This window comes from Orcinus orca, chromosome 5 (assembly GCF_937001465.1).
Source record: "Orcinus orca chromosome 5, mOrcOrc1.1, whole genome shotgun sequence".
NCBI lineage: Eukaryota > Metazoa > Chordata > Mammalia > Artiodactyla > Delphinidae > Orcinus > Orcinus orca.
Genome location: NC_064563.1, coordinates 110,463,769 through 110,484,962, shown reverse-complemented (window position 1 = coordinate 110,484,962; position 21,194 = coordinate 110,463,769). Strand labels below are relative to the sequence as shown.

Sequence of the window (21,194 nt, the reverse complement as noted above, 5' to 3'; positions counted from 1 at the left end):
GTTGTTGCGTGTGGGCTTTCTCTAGTTGCGGCAAGTGGGGGCTACTCTTCATTGCAGTGGCTTCTCTTGTTGCAGAGCACAGGCTTTAGGCACGCGGGCTTCAGTAATTGTGGCATGTGGGCTCAGTAATTGGGGCTTGCGGGCTCCATAGTTGTGACGCACAGGTTTAGTTGCTCCGCAGAAAGTGGGATCTTCCCAGACCAGGGATTGAACCCCTGTCCCCTGCATTGGCAGGCAGATTCTTAACCACTGTGCCACCAGGGAAGCCCCAAGATGTATTTCTTTATTTTCTTCTAGCACTTGAATTTAGAGTTTCTTAAACTGAAATCATCAACTTTTCCTTTCCACTGTATCTCAGTTTGTTTCCACCCTGGTTTATGTTTTGTTTGTTTGTCATTTGGTTGGTTAGTTGGTTGGTCTTGCATTGTTATTTTTTCCTATTCAGGACTAAGATTGTTTTCATACAGACTAGACTCCATAAGGAGAGTTTCTCCTCTGTTTTCACTAACACCATACATTTTCTAGCTCTAAAAAGTTATGTTTACTTTCCCAAGAGCTCTTCTATTATATTCTATTATTCTGTGCTTGCCTTTATTATTACTCCAACTTCATGTAAATCTTTGTTTTCTCTCTTCAGAACTCTATATATGGTCTCTTCATTGAATTTTTCTTTTTCAGGTATTTCACATTGGTATACTTAAAGGAAACTCTGCTCAGAAATATTTACTTCTCAAAAGAGTTAGTAAAGCATTTTTATTTTTCAGGAAAGTCTGGATTTTTCCACCTGATACTCAAGGCCAGGGTTGAGTGCCAGGCTAAAACACGTACAGGTTTAAATGTACAGGTTTTTGTTTTTACCCCCCACCTCTCTATTCCAAACTTTTTCATTTCTTTGCTTTTGTTCATCCTCCTCTTTATGACCAGAATGTTCCCTACCATATTTCATTCTGTATTCCATATTAACGGCATCATCAGTCTTCTGGTCTAATAGTAAAATAATACTTTTTCATGTTCAGCTTCACGTCCTAAAAACTTTGTCTCGGGGGCTTCCCTGGTGGCGCAGTGGTTGAGAGTCCGCCTGCTGAGGCAGGGGACACGGGTTCGTGTCCTGGTCTGGGAAGATCCCACATGCTGCGGCACGGCTGGGCCCGTGAGCCATGGCCGCTGAGCCTGCGCGTCCGGAACCTGTGCTCCGCAATGGGAGAGGCCACAACAGTGAGAGGCCCGCCTACTACAAAAAAAAAAAAAAAAAAAAAAAAAAACTTTGTCTCAGACTAAGCTTCTTATGAGCATATTTGGTCCTGTTCCTTAATATCAACTTACATCTTGGCTTTTGATTTTATTACCCCCAGCTCAGTTATCACATCAAATACTTTTAACTTTGCCCTTTCCTAATTTGTTATCTTAGCCAATAACACTATCACCTAGTAACCTTATACTCTTTCCAGGCATTCACCATGTTTAAATTCATCTACTCAACAATACGGCCTCTGGAAGGCAAGCATCCTAACCAGGATTCTGACTCCTCTTGAGCTGTCATCTTCCATTTCTACCGCTCAAAATCCTGCCGTAATTAGAGAGATGAGTCAAAAGTTATATCTTTCATAAAGCCTGTTGCAATGTTCCTAATGCAGATATGATGAATCTTTATGATTTTTTATAACTCATTTATGCCACTTACCATATCCTGCCAAGTGTTATATTTGATTAGACATATTTTATGTAAACTATTAAAGTATAATATCTCAGAGAACAGATATTATTTTAGTTTTCCTATGTCCCTCATAATTCTTGGTTCAAAACTTGCACTGATTTGTTTATAGATACTTGTTAGATAATAATTGTGTAACCTTATGAAGTATCTAGTCAAGAATATATAGGTATACTTTAATTAACAGCAACAACAAAAATGTTCATTGATCTCTTACCTGTCTTAAGATGTAAGTGTAAGAGTAGGACATTTTCTGGTAATTAAACCCATCGAGACTCATTGAAGGTTACTCTACTATAAAACGTTTCTGAAGTTTTGTTTTCCCTTAAGCAAAACTATACGTATAAAGACAGACACATAAATGTTTCATTGATTATGTTTTAAAACAAACCTCAATTGTGATAAGTAAAACATTCAAAGTTAACTTGGCTAATAGTAAAAGTTATTTGATGTTTTAAGAATTGCTGCCATGAAAAGTATAAAATCAATATCAGAATAAAAGGAAAACAAATTTCATTGTAATTAAGTTACACAACAATCAAATCTGAGGAAAAATCACAGTTTGTATGTATTCTCCAAGGGCCTAGATCAATATTTTTACAATAATTAAGAATATACCTTTCAATATATATAGAAAGTTACTTACAAACTATGTTCAGAAACATCTCATTTGATCCTCAATAACAAAATAATCCTTTATGTATCTTTAAATTTGAAATGATCAACATAATAAATAACTCCACAAGTAATCCCTTTCAGTCTCTTTCTGCTTATCTACCATATCCTTTGCTTCCAACTGAGACTCATTACAAAATTATGTTTTGAATTGGTTTCACGGCTTTGAGAAAGGCTACTCTTTGAACTTCCTTTGTATTTGTATTTAAATTTTAAAAAAGGAGCAAGCAACCCCAGCTTCTGTTTTCCTGTTTTCCTTTTTTCTTCTTCCTCACTTGATTGACAAAGTTTGGACTGTGGTTTATGGATACAATATCCATCTACCCAATGGAGATTGCCTAGGCTAGATTTCTCTCAGAATCCTCCCTATAGGAACCCAATAAAATTAAAATTCTGCACTTGAAACCAATTTCAAACCCACTTTTCAATTAATTTTCATTTAAGTTCTCTCCCTCCATTTCTCTAAACATTTGATAGCATGAATGCTGAGGTTTTATATACAGACTCTGCAGTATAATTTCTTGATTTAAAAGTTTGCTTAAAGCAGAAAAAGGAATCAAGATGTTTACATAACTCCCACCACCTTCTTTCACTTTAGAGTAAAAATATTATAAGAAATAAAGGGGAATTAGGCTTTAAAAAAATCTCCTGAGTATTGAAGCTTCAATCACATCTACTGCCACCCATGGAATTTCTAAACTGAAATAAATGCAGTAGTCATCTTCATGTGCCATATAGGCCCCAAGTTATTAAATATAAGTTCATGCTTTGTCTTATATTAAAGGAAATGTAAGATATGTGTAATTGTAGTATGCAATTTCTTTCTTTTTCCTTTGAGCCAGAACAAGATGTTTACTTGAATGCTATTACAGTGACTTATTTTTTTCTTTTATCTAGAAAAAGTAACTTAATTTTCACAGGATTAGTTTTAGAATTAGAACCCAACATGTACTGTGCTTATTGAAGGAAAAGACATTGCAGAACTCAAGGGGGATATAGCCATTTGGGAAAAGGAAGATACTGGAGAGTGTATCCATTCCAAAATTTGGAAGACCTTTTACTCTTGTCCACTTTGTAAGGATACTAGGAGAATTCTTTCCTTAGGAGATCTGTATTGTGGGACTGATATTTCTATAACTAAACTGCTGCTTCTTTATTCTTCTCAAGCATGAGCCTAAAAGGGAAAATGGGAGCTATGAAGGCAAAGCTCACCAATAGTCTCATCAATAGGTATTCTCATCAATACCTAGGGAGTGAATGATTCCATATACAGTTGGAAGAATTAGAGGGATTATTACTGTGTCATAACTTTACAGAATAAATGCCCTAATGACTAACTCAGGAGTTTCAGTGGATATTAGTAATTGTGTTTATATCTAGTTCAAATAGTAAATAAACTGGTAGTCTGAGAAAGTTGTGGCAATTCTTTCCAACACTAATTTATAAATAAGGAATTGTTAAAGATATCAGAGATTCTCCTATTAGATATCTACAAAACAGTGAGTCAATAAAAGTTTTTTAAAAGTCTGTTAAGATAAAAACAGCTTCACCAAGACGTTAGAATACAAGAGAATAAAGATACAAGCATATTTGGTTCCTTTTTTCACTTTTATTTTCTTGTTGTTTTTTGCTTACCCTAGGAAGAAACTGCTACACAAATATTTTTAGGTACCTAAGAAAACAAAATATCTTTTTCAGCCTTATAGATTTGGTAACAAACATAAATTTAATTTCATCTCATTCAGAAGATTTTCTACTTTTAGTTGAAAATTAATTGCTTTGAAAGGGGCAACTCTCTGGATTGGCTATCTTGCTGAAGAGTTATACAGTATTATCTCATGCCTGATGCTGTGTCACTGTCCTCTAATTCCTGGTGTCTGGCTCCTACTCTTTTTCAGCCTTATCACGTAGAAACTGTAGACTGGAACCACTTTTTAAATGATCTCCTTTGGTTGCCTGAATAGCAGGGAAGATTTTTATTCATTTGCAGCAAGAAACTCAATCATTCTAGGTTCCAATTAGAGAAAGCCTAGGGGCCCTCTTTATTAAGATGAAACACAAATTGTATCAAGACTTGCTAAACCAGTTAATATTTTTATGGTTAAGCTTATTTTATTAAGAAGCTTGAACATTTTAAGTACTAATTGGAATATGTGTAGGCTATCTTTAATCGATGTGTAAACTCTAACCTCCATTTTGTTAAAATTGCATCTTATGGTGCTAACATTTTTTGCCCCCTTGAAGATTTATCATTCAGAGTACAATCAAGAATGCTGCAATGTTCGGTGTCAGGAGTGACTTATACTGCTGTAATCTCCTGTTAACCATTTCATTTTTGCAGGTGTTTGTTCATTATTTCCTAAAAGAGAGAATTATTATTTTAGAAAAAAGTTTTTTAAATACTGGCAACTTGAATAATTTTTCTAGATCTTTAACTTCATTTCTATACACAAAATTTTAAATATATATCTAAATTTAATTACATATTTACAGAGCCATGTGCTTTAAGATATGACTTAAAGTTTATGAACACTAACAGAGAAAAAATTGACAGTTTAGATTTGGGGAGTATAATTTTATGTATGGAAATGTATAGATATTTGCATATAATTATATCTGTGTGTTTAAATTCCAACTTATATATGAAGAAATATTGCCTCTTAATATAATAAAATACTTCTATTAAGCAGTATTTTAAGGATGAATTTTCTGAAATTCAAATTATCCTTAATGTAACTGTTATCTTAATGTTGGCCTTATGTGGCTTTGTAGAAAGGATGCAATTTCTAATTATTTCACTTACATGTAGTTAATCATAGTTTTATTGTGCCTGCTTTTTTCTTTAAAGAATTTTAAGGATGTCTATGGTCCAAGATTATCCAGTCTATCAGTTTTAAAATAAGAATTAGTAAATTCAAATAACAACAAGCAAATGAGGAATATATGAAGAAAGTTGAGAAGTATTAATGGTTTGACTTTTATTAAAGATGCTATCAGAATGAGTTGTCTATATAATTGGATGATATAAATTATTGTATTATTCTAATGTTTTTAGATGACAAACTTTTACTAAAAAACTAAGTGACTTTTTTTACCATACTGCTGATCTACTTATTTTGATACAATTTACAATATTTATTATTATTTGGTTCACAACTTTTATTTCTTTTACAAAATTTTGTCAGAAAAAATACATATTCTTCATCTTAGAAAAGCTGTGGTAGTCATAGACACCACTTATCAAAACCTATGTTCTAATTGTATTCACGACAACAAAGCATAAGTTCGTTTTCACCAAAATAAACAAATAATTAAAGCTTTTTTGAAAATAATTTATAATGGTAAGATAAAATCATGTTTAAATTTAAAAATTTTGACATAGAAGAACTAGGAAAATATTCCTCATGTTAGAACACAAGGGGTAGTGGGAAAAGCATTGACTATGGATTCAGACCAGGGTTTGAATACATCTCTAATCTTCTATATTATTATCTGCATTATATTTTTAAAAATGATACTCACCATGTTCTTACGAGGATTATAGTAAATCTACGTAAAGTAACTAGGACATTGTCAACACATGGTGATAGATACTAATAACCATTCTTATCATTAACAATTACATAAGACTGAACTCTTTGAAGACAGAAATTCATGATTCATTTATCCTTTCTTCCCTGAAAGCAGATTTTGAGAATTGTTTGCAAGTATTTGATTAAAGGAGAACTGTCAGTTTCTATGAGTTCACTTTTTTCTTAGATTCCACATATAAGTGAAGTCATATAGTATCCGTCTTTCTCTGTCTGACTTTTCCACTTAGCATAATGCCCTCAAGGTCCATCCATATTGTCACAAATGGCAGGATTTCCTTCTTTTTTTTAATGACTGAATAGTATTCCATTACATTTGGAATTTATTTCTTTATCCATTCATTTGTAAATGGACACTTAGGTCGTTACCATGTCTTGGCTATTGTAAATAGTGCTAAAATGGATATGGGTGCAGATACCTTTTTGAAACAGTGATTTTTTCCCCCCTTTGGATATATACCCACAAGTAGAATCACTGGACCATATGGTAATTCTATTTTTAATTTTTTGAGGAACCTCCATACTGTTCTCCATAGTGGCTGCACCAATTTACATTCCCACCACCAGTGTAGGAGAGTTCCCTTTTCTCCACACCCTCCTCAACAGTTATTACTTCTTGTCCTTTAGAAGGCAGCCATTCTAACAGGTATAAGTGTTATCTCATTGTGGTTTTGATTTTCATTTCCCTGGCTGTTAGTGATGTTGCGCATCTCTTCATGTACCTGTTGTCCATTTGTATATCTCCTTTGTAAAAAAATGTCTATTCAGATTATCTGTTTTTAATCAGGGTTTTTTGCTGCTGACTTGTATGAGCTCTTTCTTTATTTTGGATATTTACCCCTTATCTTATTTACCCAGACATAATATTTGCAAATAATTTTCTCATTTCATAGGCTGCCTTTTCATTTTTTAAGTTGTTTCTTTTGCTGTGCTGAAGCTTTTTAATTTAACGTGGTCCCACTTGTTTATTTTTGCTTTTGTTGTCTTTGCTTTTGGTGTTAAACCTGAAAAATCATTACCAAGACCAATGCCAAGGAGCTTCTTTCCTGTTTTACATTTTCAGGTCTTACATTCAAGTTTTTAATCCATTTTGAGCTGATGTCTATGTATAACGTAAAAGAGGGGCCCAGCTTTATTCTTTTGTGTGTGGCACTTCAGTTTTCCCTGCACTATTTATTGAAGAGACTGTCCTTTCCCCTATTGTGTATTCTTACCTCCTTTGTCAAAAATTAATTGACCGTATATTCATGGGTTTATTTTTGAGCCTTCTATTCCGTTTATCTATGTGTCTATATTTTTGCCAATATCATACTCTTTTAAGTACTATATCTTTGAAATATCATTTGAAATCAGGAAGTGTGAAACCCCCAGCTTTTTCCTTCTTTCTCAAGATTGCTTGCCTATTTGGGGCCTTTTGTTGTTGCATACAAATTTTAGGATTGTTTGTTCTTTTTATGTGAAAAATGCCATTGGAATTTTGATAGGGATTGCATTGAATTTGTAGATTGCTTTGGGTAGTATAGACATTTAATATTAATTCTTTCAATCTATGAGCAAAGACCATCTTTCCATTTATTTGACCTCTTCAGTTTCTTTCATTAATGTCTTATAGTTTTCAGTGTACAGATCTTTCACCCCCTTGGTTACATTTTTTTCTAAGTATTCTATTCTTTTTGATGCAATTATAAAATAGATTTTCTTAATTTCTGTTTCTGATATTTCATTGTTGGTGTATAGAAATTCAATTGATTTTTGTCTATTGATTTTGTGTCTTGTAACTTTACTGAATTCATTTATTAGTTTTAAGAGCTTTTTAGTGGAATTTTTAGGGTTTTCTTTATATGCTATCATATCATCTGCAAATGAAGACAGTTTTACTTCTTCCTTTCCAGTTTGGTTACCAGTTATTTATTTTCCTGCTTAATTGCTCTGGCTAGGACTTCCAGTAAAATGTTGAATAAAAGTGGCCAGAGGCAGGGGTGGGGGTTAGGGGAAATGGGTGAAGGTGGTCAAAAGATACAAAATTCAAGTTTTAAGTTCTGAGGATATAATGTATAGTATGCCAACTATAGTTAATAATACTGGATTGTATATTTTAAAGTTGTTAAGAGAGTAGATCTTAAAAGTTCTCATCACAAGAAAAAAAAGTAACTATGTGAGGTGATGGATGTTCACTAAACTTATTGTGGTAATCATGTGGCAACATTTACATATATCAAATCATTATGTTTTGCACCTTAAACTAGTGCAGTGTTGTGTGTCAGTTATATCTCGGTAAAGCTAAGGAAAAAAGAAAAGAAAAGAGATAACTTGCAGAAAAAAAAAACCTCTAGAGGGATGAGAAAGCAGGAAAGGTAAGGGGGAGAAGTTTCAGGTGGTTTCAGGCAAAGCTGTGCCCCCACAATGGTGGCCCCAAATGCAAAGGTATAATTCCAGATACCTCTGTGGAAGGCTGCTCCAGTAGCCCACAGGCAATCCTCCAGAGAGCAGCAGGTATGAGACATTTAGCCACAGAATCTGGGCCGCAGGACCTATCTATCAGTGACTATCTATGACTATCACTATCACTATCAGTGACTACTATAGTGACTCAACTAATTAGCTCCTTAATACATGTCTGCTTAGTTAAGGAGAATAGAATAAAATTATAATTGCCATACCTCCAAAATCTTCTGAGTAAGTGCATTATGATTCTTTTGGTACCTTATAGAAGTTAGCACATAGTTATCCATGAAATGAGTGTTAAGTATTTATAAATTGCTTAATTAATTCACAGAATATGTAACATTTCATATGTTTTTTGTTTATATGCATGTTTAAATCCAATAGGCCAGAACCTGTTTTGTGGACAAAGGATGGCGGAGAATTACCAGATCCTGACCGAATGGTTGTGAGTGGTAGGGAGCTAAACATTCTTTTCCTCAACAAAACGGATAATGGTACATATCGATGTGAAGCCACAAATACCATTGGCCAAAGCAGTGCAGAGTATGTTCTCATTGTACATGGTGAGTACCTTTTGACATTATTATACATGCAAGAATGACCTGAAAAACTGCTTAAATTTATCAAAATCTTTAGAATAATAAACAAATTTAAATGGGTTTTCTTTTTCTTTCACAAGGACTTCTCATAAGTGTAAATATCTTCATGATCCACAATTAATATGTTTCAAGTCAAACTAATAAAATAAAATTACAGCCTATACTCGAAATAAAATTTATATTTGTGAAAGATTTTTTAATTATAAATATACTGTATAATATTTGGTGGCGAATAGTAAATCATATTAATGGTTTTCTTTACGTTTTATGCTTTAAATTATAAATCAGAATCATGAAAACAATATTTTCCCTGAGTTAATTTTGGTAGTATTATCATAAAAATATGCTTTATAATCACTATTACTAGTTTTACAAAGAGAGATAGCATGTAATCGAGATGTAGCAAAGACAGAGGTATACAATACTAGTGAAAACTGTACTAATTTCTTATGAACAATAATTTGAAACACCCACAGACATTTTTTTCTCCTCTGCAATAATCTCACAATTTGAGTAAATATAGGAAAATGGCAAAAAGACATGCCAATACCCAAGATTAAAAAGAATCTCTGTTTTTCCTAAACTCCAAAAGCCAGGACAAGTTGTTCATGAGGTAGCTTTAACATATTGTTAGACGAAGATGAACTTTTCTGAAATCGATAAATATCACAATGAACAAAATTAGTCAGGTTCTTTATTACAAGACTTCTCAGAGTTTATTTATAGGGTACAATGTGAATCTCCAAGAGAAAAAAGCATTAGAGAATGTAAGATTTTTCTCATATAGTTCACCAAGAAAACTTTTTTTAAGACTAATGTTGTGTTCTACACAATATTACAGTATTTGAATGAGTACTGTGTAAAAATTACACAATGCTGTAATAAATCCAATGGATCTTAGAAATCCTGAAGGGAGTACATTTATTTGAAATCTTTCTCATGAACCTAAGTATAAAATAACTGTAAGAAGCATGGGTTAATTTTATACCTTTCCAAAAAGGAATTTGGGGGATAAAGTCTAATTCTTTGTAAAGGGATTTAATTTTAGGGGAAAAATAATCCCATTTGTGTTTTTTTCCAAGATGTTTACCTTTTTATGATACAGGCCAAAATTGGAGAAAGAATAATGTATTAAATCAATTTACAACTTTATTTTCAAATTGCCTTAGTGTCTACCATTTCTCAGTTCTTAATAACACTTTTGTTCTTGAAGGCAAACAAAGTCTTGCATTGAATAGACTTTCCACATATAAACATCTTGAAGATAACAGAGCTGAGAGAGTAATTTCTAGTATCTCATGAATTGTGCAAATTCCAGCTTTTGGGAAAGATCAGCCTAATCAAATTAGACTGATAAATTGGAATTAAATGTAGTAACCCCCTGTAGATAAACCCTACCAGGCTCACTGCCAGAGAGAATATAACAACCACTGAGTGTGTCAAGAAGATAAGTTAGATCCTTAGAGCAGGATCCAGGAGTAGCTTTCAGTTCGTGCTGACCTGGATGTTTAGGTCTTGCAGTCACGGAAATGAAGTCTGATTCACCCTCAACTTGATAAGCGCTTGTCTCACCTAACAGTTTTGGAACCTGGGGCATGTTGCATAGCATGTCACATTGTGTTGAAAGCAATATGACATAAAAATATAGAGAATTAGAAGGGAAGTGACAGAAAAAATAATATACTTAGATGAAAAGTATGTTATTTGTTTTTTTAAAGTAATTCAAGTGGGGAAAATTCATATGTTTTCTCAGTGTTTGCAAGCTAGCCAACAGCATGATTTCCTAAATAGCCAAGCTACCTTTAGGTAGTTGGCAGTTGACATATTTCTAATAGATACTTTTCTGAGCACTTTGTAAGAAGTCATTTTTGGCTTTGCTTTTTGAACTACAATTCATCAAAAGCACCCCATAGATTAATGCTATTCATGCTACTAGATAAATTGCTGTGAAGTTCAACAGTGGTTTACCTAGGATTATTGACACAAGTAATGAGAGGCTCGATGAAACAGTGAAACCATATTACACTGTGTTTAAAAAGGGCTCCAATTGGGTTCATTACAAAATAAAGGGTTTTTTTTTCCTCCTTTGCGCACAGGGTATAATGTTTCATTAGTCACTGGTTGTATAAATATAAAAAGCTACTCTCTTCTGTTAATGGTTTGGCTGTTTCAAAACCCAACTAAATGGTGAAATTTGAGTGGTATTTCAATCTATGATGAATGCTGTATGCATTTCGGAATGAAGTGATAAGTGATCATTTGTGAGAACTTTACACTTTTATCTTTTACACCAAGTTTGATTTTACATTAGCTGTGATAATTTAATATAGCTCTAGCACAGAAGGGCCTTTCATGAGCTGAGACTGTCTCTGATTCTACCACAGTTACCTAGGTTCTATTGATTCTTAACTTGATGGAGGTCAGAGCACTTTGCTGTGAAATCATCTGCTATCTAGGTACCATCCTAATGGTTAGATTTTATTCTTTGGGTGTCAGTGGAAGTGCATTATTTAAATGTTTTCACATTTAATTGTTAACAGCACTGACTTTGTATGTCATGGACACTGGAGTGTTCCCCTCCACCCTAACCCCCATGATACCTTTGCAAATTTAAACATTACAATTTCAGATGGTAATTTGAAACTGCCAGTCTGGTTCTCACTCTCAATGAAAGGCCTAACAAAATTCAGTACATGTATACAAATATATGTAAGATAAAACATTACACTTTTGGGGCTTCCCTGATGATGCAGTGGTTGAGAGTCTGCTTGCCGATGCAAGGGACACGGGTTCGTGTCCCGGTCTGGGAAGATCCCACATGCCGCGGAGCAGCTGGGCCCGTGAGCCATGGCTGCTGAACCTGCGCGTCCGCAGCCTGTGCTCCACAACAGTGAGCGGCCCGCGTATCGCAAAAAAAATAAAAAAATAAAAATTACACTTTAGAAACGTTTGCACTGTAGAGATTCCATTAGGAAAAAAGGTACCATTTTTTCATTAACAAGCTAATCAATGGAAAAATTAATCTGTTAAATTAGTAGCCATAGTGATACTATTAATTCCTGTGAGCACAGTAGTTTTTTGTTTTTTACTTCTGTATAAAAAATATTGAAGTTACTCTCATGTTATTATTGTTATCATGCTATTTATTTCTTTTGAATGGCTAATTACTTCCATATTAATGGTCTTGAAATATGCTGTTCCATTGCTGTTTTTACTATTTGGAGAACTCAGATCAAAGGAGATATTCATTCATTCACCAAATAAGTATTTAGCATTTATTCACTGAGTGCAAATGCACTATAGGAGCAAAGGTGAATATCACTCAAGAAGCTTAGAGTTAAACATGAATGATAAGCATTCAAGTAAGTATAGTACAAAAATCAAAGAGTTATAGGTGTATGGATATACAATGATGTAGATATTCATAGTTTGTGACAACATGGTCCAATTGTCTGGAATTACAAAAAAATAGTAACACAGTACTCCTGGATTATTTATAAACAAATGGCATACATCATAAATAGAAGTACCCACCAGTGCCAGGAACATAGATAAATAATAAATCAGAGTATTATTATTATACTATTACTAGTAGTCTTATGATACCTTAAAGCAATCTCAGTCCAGTGCTCTGGTACATAATTTACCCAAAGGTTGTGTACAATTTACTGCCCATGGTCTTCCCTGAATGGTACCCAGAGCATAAATTAAGTTATCCCTATTGAAGAATGAGAAAATTCTATATTCTTGTTAACCAAGCAATAGAGAAGATCATTAAAAATCAACACTACAGCAAATTAGTAATATAGAGTGAGCAGGATAAAAGTAATAATCACCCTTGTTTCTCTGATGCAACATCAAGTTGAGAAAGTTTAGGTAAAATATCCTCTCCTCAAAGAAATGCTACCCAGATCTCCATCTTTTAGTATAGAAATCATAGAAGATACCTATTCATTACACAAGGAATGGCTGCAGAGAACTGAGAATGACCTGAGACTAATCTTATTTTGTGGTTGGGGATGATTCAAGTCCTTATATTTATTTGTCATCCACTTATTTAAAAAGTATTCTTTTGGAAGTGTCAGAACTTTATAGTACCTGGGAAATTTTGAAAGAATATCTATGAAGAGTGGAAAACATAAATTACCACTTCCCCCCAAATCCTATACTTCTTCCTCCTCAACTATCCCAATGCCTTTGACCTCCCTTCACACTCATGCTAGAGAAAGGCATAACCACGCCTCAGAATACATATGGAAGATGGACAGTGGTGCTGGAACTCTTTTACTATCATCTGCCCTCCCCAGAATTCGGGAAGAAATACAGTAATACAAGTAGAAAAAATGAGTAACTTATTTCTTCTTCTGCCAGTAGCTGTACTAACTATGACAGGTCCACACTGTAGAGAGGAGTAAGGGGGAGTCCACTGTGAGCTTCAGTGGAGAGGACATTCCACTTAGGACCCATCTCAGGGCTGTCTCACACAGTCATGGCAGAGTTGAAATGCACTATTCCAGAACTTTGTTCATGATACTCACCATCTCTCTTCAAATTTACTTTTCATATTACCATAGTAGCCCTTATATGAAATTTAAAATTATCTTACCATTACTTTTATTCCATTACTTCACTGTTTTTGACTTACAGAAATAAGCTTTTATAACAATTCATTACTTCTTCATTATCTTAACTCTTGCTATTCTTATTTTGAATAAAATTATCCACTATGCACCTTTCCATATTTTTACTTTTCTTTATATGTACATATTTAGCTTTTTCTAGCAAATTTCATATGTAGGACTGTATAAAAACAAGTAAAATTTTTCATAACTAGTATTATTATTATGGTAGAAAGTGAAATAGTATAAAAAGCTTGTTTATGTAATGCCAATCAGTTTACTGACAGTTGCTGACTTTGTATTCCTAAAATATCACTTGACAGTTATGGTTTGTGTTATATATTTATTCATGTATCTATTGAAATGAATACTGATGAAAAATGTGATATTGCTTTTTGTTTGTTTGCTTGTTTCCAGGATAATTTACCTCAAAAATAACACATACATAGAATAAGATCCATCACATTTTATTGTTAGCTAGTAAGAACATTTATAAAAATAGTGTTTCAGGTTTTTAATTTTTATAGTAAGAGAATATTACTGCTAGAAATATCTATGTGTTTTCGTTTAGTGAAAGGTATCAAACTATTAAATATGCCTTTCCAGCTTTAAAAAAAATTGATACAACTGCTACTTTCATTTCACTTTGCCTTTATTGTTTAATAATAAATGTCAAAATTACGCAGAGGCAGAATGTTGTACACCAAGATATTACAAATTCCTGCATCAAACCAAGCTTCCAAACTTTGTTGTTCATTTAGATACCCGTCTCTTTCAGAGACTACAGGTAAATGCAGGTTCACTTCCCATCCCAGGTGCTGATTCTTCCTTTCAGTCAATTTGTTTACCATGGGAGAGAGGGAAATTGAGTCATGGAGGGTAGCCTTTCTTTCACTTTAACACACATTTCCAAACCATCTGTTATCTCCTTCAAATACTTAACTAAGGTACAAGATATAAATTCAATTGCTTTAGGGTTTTAGTTCCTGATCCTAAATTTAGCAAAATAAATAATACATATATAGATGCATGCCATACTAATTATGAAACAGATTAGGAATATCATAAAGTAATATCCTAAATTTGTGTTTAAATTTGTCTTACTCTAGAACTAAGCAAATATGATTATAATACATACTTTCCTAGTCTTAAGGTATATATTTTATATATTCCTTCTATGATTATCAATGATTTGAAAGCTAATGAGAACTCTCATTAATTAAAATTAAGAGTGTACTTCTGTGCTTCATAGTAAATACATAGCTAGACTAAAAGGTTGGCAGTCACACTTACATTTACTGTTATAATTATCCAGCAACAAAACATTTAGAAACATTGAGAGTCTACATGATTTTTTTTGCTTAGCTGTGCTGTTAGGAAAGGTAATACAGATCAAAATGGAAATAAGAGAGTGAATCTTTGAGCTCAGATGAGTGGGTGGGGAGCAGGAAAGAGAAGACTGGATTAATGGACAGATGTACAGCCAGCCTAGCAAACATTTGAAAGGGATTCAGCTAAAATCTGTTTCCTCACATGGAAACAGACCTACCAGTTGGTAAATTGATTCTGTGTGCTCATAATGAGCATTTTTCCTTTGGAGATGCTTTCTTTAGAAGCATAGATGGAAAAATATACGGTGTAGGAAGAAAAGGATAGAAAAGACATCCATGTGGAACAACAAAGAGTGCACTGATGGAAGAAGCCTATGGCTGCTGCTCTCATCTCCAGTTGAGAGTTTCCAGACAATAAACTAGCTGGATGAGTCTTAAAACAGTACCTTCTTTAATTGCTGAGATAAAACATAGCATCTCTGGACATGAATAAGCAGGGGGAGCTGTGATGCCTGTGGGAAAGGAGTACCTCTGACTGGATGAATATGCTGTTGAACTCTGCAGAGAGAAGTGAAATGGGATCAAGTAGTGGAGACAGGGGCACTGCTTTCATTATAAAGCATTTTGAAAAGTGGATATGTACAGGCTTACTCAACATGGAGTTGAGGCTAAATTTCATCTCTTTAAGATGAGCCTGAAGTGGATAAAGTTTCACCTTTCAAGGTAAAAATTCATTGAGATACCACTCTGAAGTAAATGTTTCTGTGGTACCTAGATGGATCACTGACTAAGGTGTCCATGCGGAAAACCCTCATTCCTGTCTGAAGGGAAGAAAGACTCCACCACCCAACAAATCCAACATTTAAAATGTTTTCCCTTGCACTCTTTATATATGATCTTTTCTGTCAATTTCAGAACAGAAGGGTTATACCCATGGCACTTAGTCTTTCTAGATTTTTTTTTTATGTGCAAAAAAGGCTAGAATATAGCTTTATAAAATGTATAGAGCTCTTCTCCCCAAGTATATATGCATTAATTCATTAGAGAAATTCAATCAATATTCAATCACCCATGGGGGGAAATTGTTGGCATTCCGTTTTAGAAACAATGGCATGCCTAACTAGAAGAAGATTTTACATAAAATCTGCTTTGTAGCTTCTTACAAAAATGTAGTTTTCACAAACATTGTAACAACATATAACATACTTGTTCCAGAATCTAAGAATTATCCTTGAATCCTCTCTGCCCTTCTTTCCAATTCATCAGCAAGTTCTGCTGGTGCTGTTTCCAAACCATTCTCCCAGTCACATATGACTTTATTTTAATTCTCTGCAGGGCATTTATCATTATTTGGTATTTTAGTTGTATATTTGATTGTAGATATGTACATGTACATGTATATGTGTATTATACATGTGTACATATATTGTATATGTATGCATTTATGTGCATATGTTATATGCACAAAGCAGAAATCTTATCTTGGAGCAGTGCCTTCTAAATAGCAGGCAATCAAAAATATTTCTTTAATTAAATTTCTTTATCTCTCTGTTTCTCTCTTTCAACAGAAGAAACCTTAATAAAATAATACACATATGTATGTATAGATACATATATACATACATAAATATGCACAAACCCATATTCACATACATACACATATATACACATATATACCTAAGTGTATATGCGTGTATGTGTGTGTATACACTGCCCTAACTTCTGAACCAAATCAGGGTAATGATATTCATTCCTTGGTCACCAAAATCAAGACCTTTAACTTTCATCCAATATTGGGAAAATAAGTGAGATGTATTTACTTGGCAATCCATATGTAAATGCCACCTTATGGATTTAAGCAGTGCACAGTATGAATAACTGTGTATAGAAGAATTCACATCTCCAATAGAAATCTTTGAAATTAGAAGAGTTTTGCAATTGACTTCACATGTCTGTTTATCTTTTCACAAAACTCTATGACGATAGCTAACTTAAAACTGGATTTGTTTTTTGGAAATCTATATCCTTTCCCTTTTTTAAAAATATATCATCTCTTATAAAAATAACATTTATCTTTAAATGTAAACAGATGTAAAACTTCTCTGATGCATGGCCTGAAAATCCACATCACAATGATATTACTACTAGTAATATTTTACTATTCCAGGAAATGTTTTCTTGAGTATCTGCTGTATATAAAGTGCTAGGCCAGGCACTGTAGATCCTATAATAAATAAGTAAACACTCTCAATTATGCCTGGACTTCTTAGTAAAAATAAACCAATGAGGTGTTTTCACTCATATGTTTTACCATGATGCAATTTCACAGATGTTTCAAGGTCCCCACATTAATTGTAATATTTCAGGAGACATAGCCAGGAGAATATGAAATTCCACGATTAGAAATATATTACTTTGGTAAAATGTTCACTTCTTTATTGAGCCTATATTTTAAATATAAATAATTTGGGGAATGTTATCAATCTGTCTCACCAAATTCCATGTGGGAATTAGTTTATTAAATAAGCTTTTTTAAGGTTAAGAAAGACCCTGCTTTTGCATGAGAACTCTGAATTCTAGGGCTACAGGTGATAGGAGGGCATATTAAAAGTGGAGCTCAATAGGCATTTCTTCACAATTCTGCTTAACATTATTCTTAGTGTTTATTAGGGATTATCTGTTGTGGATACATCCAAGAGACTCTATTTATTAATATGCTTACACAAAAAGTATTTACAAATAGCCCTTGTTGATTTTAAGTTACAGGATAGCAAGTTTATAATAACATTTTTGAAACACTCCCAAGTTCTCCTTTAATTTTCATTTAAATAAGCTTTTATATTGCAATATTAAATATTCTATTTGAATACATTTTACTACCTTTAAAAATCGATTAGACAACAAACATATATGTGAAAATTAGAATTCACTAGAATTAGTGCTGTGTAATAACTTCCAATTTAATGACAGCATTTTTTAACTTACAAATTGGTAACATAGTACAGTAGCACAGTTTAGTTAAGCCTTAAGGATATTTAGTTCAGGATTCCAGAACCCATTGTTACTCTTTTATGGAATTTGTGTATTAAATAAGAAGAGGAATAATTTATGAATAAATGACCAGGTCTAAACTCTGTTTTTTTAGATGAAGAAGCATAGATTCAGAGGGATTAAATTATAGGCAAAATGTCTCTCAGTTATTTTATCACAGAACCTAAATGAAAAATCAAAATATCTGGATTTTTCAGTCAGTAATTTTCTACTATATCATACTTTCCCTTGTGTGTATTTATATTTGGTTTAAGTTTCTCTTCTAATGGGTGACAGTACTGTTCTCTCAGAGGAAACTGACATCCTCACAGAACTTAAAGTGTTTGATCAAATCATCTGATTTACTTTTTGGTAAAGCACTTTTAGGAAAGAACTCCTAGTATGGAAGTAGGTGGAGCTAAATGGTATGGAATCATTCACTTCAAAGGCATTTTTTTCCCACTTTAAATTTCACTTTCCTTTGTCAGTTTGGAATGTAAAAGAGTATTTTAAAAGAAAAAAAATGCATACATTTTTTTCAAATGACAAACTGATTTTATTCATCAACTTTTGTTGTAATTACGTATGACTTTGGGTTACCACCTACAGTTTAAAATTGCAGTACTTTTTATTTTTCAAGAACAGCTTTTTTTATTGTATGAGGATTCCATTTAGTATGTGAAGCCAGTTGAAGCTATCAGAGGAATAAATATGGATGCATTCAAATATAATTTTTAAAAGGGCTCCTTTTTATGAAGCAGATGAGGTTACCGTACAGCTCTGGAAGAAGAGGCATGCTCTGGCTAGTTGAGGCCTTGTCAACCTGGTGGCTGTCATTTAAGTAAGAGCCTTGGTACTGTTATCCATTCTTATGCTATAACCCAAATAGGCTGCTACATGTAGCTGAATATAATGGGAACAGATAAATGTCCTTCTCTGCACAGGCAAAAAAGCAAATACAGTAAACTTTTCCTCTTACAATTGCTTCCAATGGCAGTGCAATTATCAGTAAAGTTAAGGATGCCTGTTATTTTTAAAATTAGGATATGCGAATAACTTCTTTCAAAAAGACACTTCTTACCTTAATACTTCTAGTATACATTGAGTTCTGACTAATAATATTCTACTAATAATCTTCTATATCTCCACTAATAATCCTTGGTTTGAATTCACTCTTGATTATCCTGGGACCACCCAGGGGAGTTAGTGACATAAAGCAGAAAGGAAGTAGACATATGGAGTCCAAACTAAATGGTGGCAGTTTTTCTCCCGATTGAACACTAGTCCTTAGAGAGAAACAAGCAGTTTGGGTTTCTGGGACTCTTTAGACTTAATTTTGCTCTGAAAATCCATTCTGAATGGGCCAGAATGCAATTTTTAAAAAGAGAAACTGCCACAAAACAAAAGAGGTTGACAAGTTAGAAATTATTGTACACTGAATTTGTAGAGAACAGAACATACCTTTAACCTGAAAAGCTCTTTACTGGAAAAAAGGTGCTGTACCACTCTTCAGTTTATTGTATACAGTGCTTGTTGGAACTGATTTCATTTTGACATTTGTGCTCTAATAAGCTCCAATAACAAAATGTGGTTGCATTTTTCGAATTCCTTCATTAGGATGTGAAAAAAAGGGCCCCTTTTCTATTATTTTGAATTGGATATTGTGATTTAGAGCTCTAACACTTTTAAAAACATTGAAAGACTGCATTTGGAATATAAGATTCTTCAGTATGCTGCATTTTAATTTTCTAAATTATTTTTTAGACTTGAAGACTCTTAGCAGGAATTCCTAAAAATTACCTCATGAATGGTAAAAGGAGGAGAGAGGACAGTCTTTTACAGAGATTAACCATGTGTAAGGCTCAATTACTGTTTCACGTTATTAAAAGTGATACCATTTCCTATCTATTGACAACATTGCTATTACCACCAAAAGATGCATTATTTATAAAGCACCAGTCAAATTCAAAGCATAGAGCTAGGAACCCTAAGGAAGCACAGAAATATACCATGGAGTTGATGTCTAATTCTTCTGTTAGCTTATCATCTTATTGGTTCATGAAAAAAAAAACAAAAACAAAAGAAAACACTAGTAATCATTAAGTGCCAAATGAAAGTGATAGCCTCCCGGTTTTCAACCACTGATTTCATGAAGAGCTCTGATATGTATTCTGTTTACGGTGAACTTTATTATTAATAAAAGTTAGAATAATTGAGTGTATTAATTGATTATGTTAATTAGAGAAAATTTTTAAATGTTACCATAGTGCTACACATGTATTTTGATAAGTAGGGAAGGAGAGAGAGAGCTATGTAGCTAGTGAGAGACACATAACCCTGGGTGTGTTCATAGTAGTGTGTCATGAATGTAAACATCTTTGTCATGGCAGCGGGGTATAGATAACAAAATGAGGGAAGCAGAGGTAAACTCGGAAAACACAAAAAGTATTCAGAGAAGGGGAATTTATGTGGTCAAGGAAGTCTTCACAGAGCAGGTAGGAATCAGGCTGAAACTTGAGAGTGGTGTTTCACTAGGTACATCAAGAAAAGGGAGACTATTCTAAGATGAGATTGGGTGATACTGAGGGGTTGGGTCAGAGTAAATTTGCCCCAAGTCAAAATCATATTTTTAAAAACAAAGACAAGTTGATTTATAAAGATTGAGCTTACAGCTTATTGGAAAGATAGGTACATAAACATACATGTCATGGTCATATAATGTATAATAAACATGTGTAGAGGTGTGTGCAAAGTGCTTGAAAGCACACTGAGGGAAGGTATTAACTCTACAGAATTGGGGGATGCTTTACAAATGAGATCATATTTAAACTGGACTTGAAAGATAGACAAGAAAGAGAAAACTAATGTTGTGAAACAGGATGTGGCTCTGAGAACATGGCAGCAAAGAGAACAGAAGGAGCTGAGTCTAGAACTTGGGGAAAGCACTTGTGTCAGGGAAGATGTCTTGTGCTCCAGGCTTTGCTTTTCTGTTTATGTTAACTTGGTACTATAAGAAATAAAGAAAAGAAGCCAGGCATATATATGCTCTGAAGACCTCTATCCCCTGTTGTTCCAGAAAACCTTAACATTGAGGTATCTGAAGACAATGGTGGGTGCAGTTTGGAGTTCACATCAGAGTCATGTAGGTTAAGCAGGAGACATGGTGGACTGATGACTTTATCATAGCAAAGTTT

The 21,194-nt window shown here is 33.6% G+C and overlaps 1 protein-coding gene across 3 annotated transcripts in view; it reads left to right on the top strand.

The window, feature by feature from the left end:
- The window catches only part of CADM2 (cell adhesion molecule 2), a 1,068,825-nt gene that overhangs the window by 977,060 nt on the left and 70,571 nt on the right, over positions 1–21,194 (top strand). For all 3 annotated transcript variants that reach the window (XM_004272650.3, XM_033433369.2, XM_033433368.2), the window contains one exon: positions 8,806–8,984. In XM_004272650.3, the coding sequence (XP_004272698.1) occupies positions 8,806–8,984 (179 nt within the window). The remainder of the gene's footprint in view (positions 1–8,805; positions 8,985–21,194) is intronic.